The sequence below is a fragment of the Juglans regia genome, chromosome 13, assembly GCF_001411555.2.
Source record: "Juglans regia cultivar Chandler chromosome 13, Walnut 2.0, whole genome shotgun sequence".
Taxonomy (NCBI): Eukaryota; Viridiplantae; Streptophyta; class Magnoliopsida; order Fagales; family Juglandaceae; genus Juglans; species Juglans regia.
The window spans coordinates 14,223,730-14,231,831 of NC_049913.1; the positions used below are offsets into that span (position 1 = coordinate 14,223,730).

Genomic DNA, 8,102 nt, shown 5'->3' on the forward strand with positions numbered 1-8,102 from the left:
TATATAGTGATATTAATACTTATAGTGTATATATAATATATTATAGTGATACTAATACTATATACTATACTAATACTAGTATTATATATAGTTATAGTGATTTATATAGTTATTTATATATAATACTAATACTAATATATTATAGTGATAGTACTATATACTATACTAATATTATATATAGTTATAGTGATTTATATAGTTATTTATAGATAGTGAATTACTAATAGTGATATAGTAATACTAATAGCTATTTAACTACTAATATGTTATTGTCTAACTTATTTATATATGTTAGTGATAATAACTAATATGTTAGTGGTTACATAGATGCTAGAAATAATATATTACATGTGATAAGTGTGATTTTTATGTTATTTTTATTACTCTTTTATTTATTAAAAGTGTCAGTTTTCTTTCAATTCTATTGGTTTTATTTTATTTCTACATATTTTCTTTATTTTCTTGGATTTGAAGGAATAAAAAGACTTAGTGCGAAATAAGAGCATTTTGGTACAAAATAAGATACTACGGATCTAGACCGACAAGAGGCGATGAGATCTAAACAGAGCCAAGGAGATTTAGGCGAGAAGACTTGGCAACAAGGCTCCAGGTGGTTAGATTGGGCGACCAATCTAAACGACCAACTTAAAAAACTAACTTAAACGACATCGTGGGCAACAACTAGCAAAGACGAGTATCTTTACCTCTTAAAAGACCAATGCTTTTGAAACATTAAAAAAGAAACTAGTTTCAGCACCTATCATTGTATCACCAAATTAGAATTTACTTTTTGAATTAATGTGTGATGCTAGTGATTATGCTATAGGGATTGTTTTGGGGTAGAGAAAAGATAAATTTTTTTATGTTATTTATTATGCCAGTCGGACCTTAACAGAAACTCAACTTAATTATGCTACTACTGAAAAAGAATTGTTAGCAGTTGTGTTTACCTTTGACAAATTTCATTCTTATTTGATGGGTTCCAAGGTGGCGTCTACACCGATCACTCTGCTCTTAAATACTTGCTGTCGAAGAGGGATGCCAAACTGAGACTATTAACTTCGATTTTGCTCTTACAAGAGTTCGATTTAGAAATAAAATATAAGAAACGTACCGAGAATGTAGTGATCGACCACTTATCATCTTGTCTTTGGCTTAAAAAGGGGGCTGGCGAGGAGAAATTCTCAATTAATGAGACCTTCTCGGATGAGCAATTAATGGATATACAAATCATTCCATGGTGTGCCGACATGGTAAATTATTTGGTGTCCAGAATTCTACCGGCCGAGATGACATATTAATAAAAGAAGAAGTTATTCTCCATCTTGAAATATTATGTTTGGGAGGAACCTTTTCTATACTGTACTTAGCTGACCGGCTAATTAGGAGATGTGTGCCCGAGGAGGAGATGGAGTGCATACTCAGACACTGCCACTCATTGGAAGCTGGCGGCCACTTTGGTGGAGCAAAAATGAAAGCGAAAGTTTTGGCTTTTATTGGCCGAATATTTTTAAAGACTCTTTTAATTTTGTTAATTTATGTGATCATTGTCAAAGGGTTGGAAACATTTCTAGGAAACATGAGATGCCTTTAAACAATATTTTAGTGAGTGAATTACTTGATGCTTGGTGTATAGATTTCATGGGTCATTTTCCATCCTCATATTCTAATAAATTTATTTTGGTGGCTGTAGATTATGTCTCCAAATGGGTGGAAGTGGTCGTCTTGCCGACCAATGATGTGAGGGTCATAGTGAGTTTCCTGCATAATAACATATTTTCTTGATTCGGCCCTCCGAGACCATAATCAGTGATGGCAAGAAGCAATTTTACAATCGCCAATTTGAAGTGCTACTGACTAAGTACGAAGGTACCCATTACATGGCAACACCATACCATCCTCAAACGAGCTACCAGGTCGAGGTGTCTAATCGGACGCTGAAGTGCATTCTGGAGAAGACCGTGAGTATCTCTTGGACTGACTGGGCAAGAAGGTTAGATGATGCATTATGGGCTTATAGAACAACATTTAAAACACCGATTGGAATGTCACCTTATCGGCTCGTTTATGGAAAAACATGTCATCTACCCGTGGAGCTAGAACATAAAGCTTATTGGGGGACGAGGACACTGAACTTTGATTTAAAAGCTGCTGGCGAGAAGAGAATATTGCAAATCATTGAGATGGATGAGTTCCGCAATGATACTTATGAGAATGCTCGGATTTACAAGGATAAAACTAAAAGATAACATGATAAGCATATTTTGAGAAGGGAGTTCGAAGTGGAGCAGAAAGTTTTATTATTCAATTCAAGACTTTAAATTTTTTTGGGAAAGTTGCGATCTAGGTGGTCGGGATCATTTGTTGTGACTCGTGTTTCTCCATATGGAGTGGTTGAAGTCCATCACGAGATAAAAGGGACATTTAAAGTAAATGGACAGAGATTAAAATCATATGTGGATGGAGACTTTAACACGAAAAAGTGTTCCATTGATCTCGCCAATAATAAATGATGAGAGGATAATGTCTAGCTATAGACTTGAAATAAAGCACCTTTTGGGAGGCAACCCAAGTTTTTTTGTTTTTCTCTTTAATTCTTATTTTTGTTTAATATTTTTTTTTTCATCTTGTAGGTTTGCATAAGTTTGGGGACTCTCCAATGTGTTACACGGTTGCACTTACAAGGACAACATTCAATTGAAAATCGAGGGAGCACTTCTTACATTTTCTCATTCTTTTTCGTTTTTCTTCTTCTTTCTCATTGAGAACAATGTGTTATTTAAATTTGGGGGAAGGGAGTTTATGCATAATAATAACAACAACAACAGTATGTGGATGGCTACCTATGAGGGTTTATTAATAAACTTGGGATGGGGCTGCTATGTGGGTGGCTACCTATGAGGGTTTATTAAGAAACTTGGGATGGGGCCGCTATGTGGGTGGCTACCGGTTCTTTCCAAGAAAAAAAAAAGAGTATGGTTTGATGAATAAAAAGCGTATGATAAGAATATGGTTGAAATTGATTATAATTTTTAGGAAAAAATCTTATTGCTTGAGTCTATTTGTTAATCCTTGACTTGATTTTGCTTAATTTGAGTTTTTCTATATTCAATGAATGCTTATCATGATCATTAATTGTTTTGCATACATAGAGAATTTTTTTTGTGAATTTTGTAAATTTGTACAGTCTCAACTTACTCTAGAACTTATTTGATTACACTCGAGGTCAAATCCTAGACATAATATTACATGAGAAATTATTAAGGCATTCTTTGGACCGATTGAGCCTTTCAACCTTACTTATATATTATCTTATCTATAGCCACCCCTTTGAGCTTTATTGAATTATATTTTGACCTTATATTTTTCTTTCTTGTAAACCTCATATTCCCTACCCTATTTGAGCTTAAACACTGATTTCCTTACCTTTTAAGAGAACTAAGTTTGCACAGAAGTTACAGACTTACAAGAACATGAAAGGCAAAAGAAGTAGAAAGTCTACAAATAAAGTTAATTATAACCATATTTTCAAAATCATATGATTAAGATTGTGAAAAGTCAACTCATCTACTGTGTGGCCGACAGAATAAGGCAGACAAGAGTCATCCACAAAGGCAGTCGAAAATGTAAGGTTTATTTAAAAAAATAATAATAATAAGTTTGACTTGCTGAATAGAGGGGTAAAGAAAGAGATCCTTGAAAGTACAATAAAGAGAAGTATGTTGAGAGATTCACAAGATTGAGAAGAGATGTTTTGTTAAGTGTTCAAACTGAAGTTCTCTTATTTTGTTTGAATCCTATATTTTCTTTGTAACCCTCACCCTAGCCTTATATTACAAGTTTAATAAAGATCTATTGATCCCTGGTGATAGTTTCTGTTCTACATTAGTGGAGTGTGATTTGAAAAGCAAGCCTATGGAGTTTTTAGAAATCCATTATTTATTTACTTGTTTGCATAAAACTATCTGAGGGGCTAATGATCATGAAGTGAGAATGATAGGTATGCACGAATGTGAGGATTGATAATGCGGTGGAATTGAGTTTTGAATTAACTTTTGGACTTGATTAATCTTGAATGATTAATTTGAATTATAAACTTTAGGCAATCTTTGAGGCAATAAATTTTATGAATCAAACAAATGCTTGTTTTAATTGTTTTTCTCTTTTTCTTTACTTGAGGGCGAGCAAAGCTTAAGTTTTGGGGTATTTGATAAGTGTGATTTTTATTAATTTTTTATTTATGAAAAGTGTCATTTTCCTTCAATTCTATTGATTTTATTTTATTTCTATATATTTTTCTTTATTTTCTTCGATTTGAATGAAGAGAAGATTCAGATCTGAAGAGAGCCGAGGAGATTTAGGCGAGAAGACTTGGCGGCAAGACTCCAGGCGGTTAGATTGGATGACCAGTCTAAACGACCAACTTAAAAGACCAACCTAAACGATATCGTGGGCAACAACTAGCAAAGGCGAGCAGCTTTACCGCTCGATAGGTTAGCGAGAGGAGTCTTTCATCTCAATTAGGAACCTTGCATCTTGGTAATTGGGCGAGGAGACCAGTTATATTCAGCGCATAAGGCATCTACTCGATGGGATCCTTTCGAGTTCCGTAATCAATTGGCTGACCACCAAATCCTCCCGAACACCGCAAATCAAGCCACCTATTACTGAATCTTTCATTTTAAATAATTCCATTATTCTTGGGATAATTTTCTTTTATGTTAACATTTATTTTTAGAAATTATTTTCCAGATCTTGAGCCTAGATTGTAGCCACATTTATATTGTTTTCCTTGCGAGGGGGAGAGCCTTAGTTTTAGAGTCCAATAGTCTAGAGTCTAGTTTCTTAGTTTACTTTTTATTCTTTAAGTTTCTTTCAAGGAGGCGGATCAAGAGAGCAGAGGCAATAACTGCATGCTTCATCAACTGACTCCAACGAAGAACACTATTTTTATTCTTTGTCTTTTTTAGTTTCATTATGAACTAACTTTGTTTTCTAGAGCATTGATGTAGTCTAGCCTTGAACACACAATTTATATTCTAAGTTATTTTATTTTTAATATTTTCATGATTGAGTGTTTATTCCTTATTTTTAATGCTTGCAATTTTCTAGCTAATTATTATTTGATCTATTGAATTCCAATGAGACCGGAAGATGATTTGTGATTAAGAACTCTAGGATTAAACACCATTAGTTGAGCGAAAGTAGAGATACTTTATCGCGATTAATGTGATTTTCAAGAAAAATCCAAACACCTTAATGAGTCTCCAATTAGTTAAATTCACATAGAGATACGATGGGTTATTAGTCGAAGATATTTTTAATATTATTCGAGGGAAGATATAGAATAGTTAAGGGATTTTTGTCGTCAACTTAAGATAATTGGAATTCTATAACAAAGAAGAATATATTGTGTGGGATTTGATAAGTGAAATCAAACGCTCTAGATCTATTCTTATTATATTTACAATCTTAGATTTTATGCTCTTTTATTCTTAAATTTATTTTTGTTAAGTATTTCAAGTCCCTGAGATAGATACTGAAACAAAGGAAGTATGTCTTGAAGCAGGGGATTCTCCGGAAGCCGCAGAGGCACAAGTGCATGAGAGTCCAAAAAATATCAATAAATTGTTTTTTGAAGGGACCTCGATTTTAGACTCGGAACCTGATCTTGGTTTGGATGTTTTGCCTCAGGAGAAGGACTATCACAAAGAGTCGGAGGGTGTTTTTGCTGCCAAAAGAACTTATTCGAAAAAACAGTTTGTGAAAGTCAGGAGTTGTACTTGGGCCCAAACTCGAACCACTAAATTTTCTCTATGATTGGCTCCATCTTTGTATGGAATATTAGAGGGATTCGTACCTCTAAAGGTCGGTTAAAGAAGTTGATTGGGTCTCTCAAACCTATTATCGTTGTTTTAATGGAACCTTTTACTAATTTTGATCAAGCTCACAGTTTGATGAGGTGTTTGAATTTTGAGAAATGGCACATCTAATGAAGCTGTTGGTGGGAAAGTGTGGTTATTCTGGAATAATGTCGTTGTGGTTCATATTACTGGTATGACTTCTCAATTTATTTTGGCTCGTGTTGAAGCCGGTAATCAGGTTTTGTTATGTCATTTCATTTATGCTAAATGTTCTCGGAGTGATAGGCCAGAGTTATGGGCTGATTTGTGCTTGAATTGTGTTGGAGCCGAGCCTTGTTTATTTGCAGGTGATTTTAACATTATTCGTTCCGACTCGAAAAGGAGGGGAGGTCGGCCTAGGCTTCGGGCTGCTATGGATGATTTTAATAGTTGGATAGATCAGAGTGGTTTGATTAATATGAAAACTCAAGGTAGCAAATTTTTCTGGTGCAATGGCCAACAGGGGCTATCCCGGAGCTGGGCAAAACTTGATAGGGTGTTTATGGATACTATTTTATTGTCCCATTTTTCTAACGCAACTTGTTCTTATCTTCCTCAATCCACCTCGGATCATTGTCCTATGCACATTGAATTATTTGCTAATCCTTTCTCTTATGGTCCTTCTCTGTTTCGTTTTCAGCAAATGTGGGTTGATCATTCGGAGTTTTTTGAATGTGTACAGAGGGCTTGGATGGTTCCTGTGGCTGGTGGGGGTTTATGGAAGCTTACTAGTAAACTTAAACGGGTTCAGGTTGTACTCCGAGAATGGAATAAGAGGGTTTTTGGTCGGACTACCTCTCATATTGCCCACTTGAGAGGCAGGTGGAAAGGCTTGAGAGCCGGCTTCAACATGAATGGAATGTCGACGATGACAGATAGTTAGTCTTGACCTCTCAGGAATTGTCTTCGTGGAGACGTAGGGAGGATATTCGTTTGGCTCAGATGGAAAAGTTAAAATGGAAGGTGGAAGGTGATAGAAATTCTAAACTTTTTCATGCTTGTTTGGCTAATAAGAGGCGCAAGCGTATATCTGGCATGAGAGCTGCGGATGGGATCGTGTTTGAGTCGCCTGAAGCCATCCATCAGGGAACGATTGAGTATTTCTCTAGTTTTCTTCAAGCAGATCCTCTCCGTGTTTTGCCGGACCTGTCTTATCTTATCTCTCCTGTTATTTCAGATGATGATAATGGCCGTATTGTTTGTATTCCGACTATGAATGAAATCTTTGAGGCTTTGTCTTCTATTCCATGATTCCATCTAATAGTTCTCTAGGTCTAGATGGTTTTGGTGCAGGTTTCTTTAAGAGATGTTGAGAAATTGTTAAAGTGGACATCGTTGAAGCTATTTCGGATTTTTTCCTCTCTAAGCAGTTGTCGCAGTTCTATTCGGCCTCTTTTATTGCTCCCGAAGGTTGATGTGCCTACTGGGTTTGATAAGTTTAGACCAATTAGCCTATGTTCGGTGTTCTATAAGATTTGTTCAAAAATTCTGATTAATCGGTTGACAAGTCTTCTTCCAAGCATGATCTCTCTCGAGCAAGGTGCTTTCGTTTCGGGTTGCAGCATCTTTGAAAATATTTCCCTGATGAAGGAATTGGTGCATTCTATTAATAAGAAAGCCCATGGTGGCAATATTATTCTCAAAGTGGATATGGCTAAAGCATATGATCGGGTTGATTGGTCTTTCCTTTTGGAGGTACTTCACACTTTCAGTTTTTCTACTCAAGTTTGTGATTTAATTCAGGCATGAATTTCCTCTCCTTGGTATTCTGTTATGATGAATGGAACCCTTAAGTGTTTCTTTCAGGGAGGTCGTGGTTTGCGTCAAGGGGATCCTCTTTCACCCTATATGTGCATTATTCTTCAAGAAGTCCTTGCTAGACTCCTTAAGAATAGTGTTGTGGAAAAAAGATTTGGACAATTTTCGCAAGCCAGAGGTACGGTTCAAATTTCACATCTAATGTATGCTGATGATGTGTGATCTTCACAAATGGTAGCAAGAGATCTATTCAGGAACTCTTGTCTATTTTTCAGAAGTATGAGACTTGGTCTAGCCAGAGCATTAATAGAGATAAGACTGCAGTTCTTTTTTCTCAAAAATTCATTCGGGTCATAAGAGAGCTATTAAGCGAATGACTGGGTATTCTGAAGGCTTCTTCCCTTTCAAATATCTGAGAGTGCCTATTATTTTGGGAAGGCT

General features: G+C 35.6%; 2 protein-coding genes across 2 annotated transcripts; both read left to right on the top strand.

Annotated features, from left to right (window-relative positions):
- The first annotated feature begins 1,880 nt into the window (after positions 1 to 1,880).
- Positions 1,881 to 2,249, top strand: LOC118344204. Its single transcript, XM_035684322.1, has one exon. It carries the CDS (start codon positions 1,881 to 1,883, stop codon positions 2,247 to 2,249), a length of 369 nt encoding a protein of 122 aa, XP_035540215.1.
- Positions 2,250 to 5,980: 3,731 nt separating this feature from the next.
- Positions 5,981 to 7,883, top strand: LOC118344205. The gene is made up of 5 exons (XM_035684323.1): positions 5,981 to 6,055; positions 6,544 to 6,654; positions 6,801 to 7,100; positions 7,197 to 7,598; positions 7,710 to 7,883. The coding sequence occupies exons 1-5, from the start codon at positions 5,981 to 5,983 to the stop codon at positions 7,881 to 7,883; spliced, it is 1,062 nt and encodes a 353-aa protein (XP_035540216.1).
- The last annotated feature ends 219 nt before the right edge of the window (positions 7,884 to 8,102 follow it).

Excerpts from the sequence above, each read along its gene's own strand:
- LOC118344204 (XM_035684322.1), top strand. The coding sequence starts at position 1,881 with ATGGCAACACCATACCATCCTCAAACGAGCTACCAGGTCGAGGTGTCT.
- LOC118344205 (XM_035684323.1), top strand. The coding sequence starts at position 5,981 with ATGGCACATCTAATGAAGCTGTTGGTGGGAAAGTGTGGTTATTCTGGA. Across the intron at positions 6,056-6,543 it reads CGTTGTGGTTCATATTACTG|CAAATGTGGGTTGATCATTC; the intron begins GTATGACTTCTC and ends TTTCGTTTTCAG. Across the intron at positions 6,655-6,800 it reads GTAAACTTAAACGGGTTCAG|GAATTGTCTTCGTGGAGACG; the intron begins GTTGTACTCCGA and ends TTGACCTCTCAG.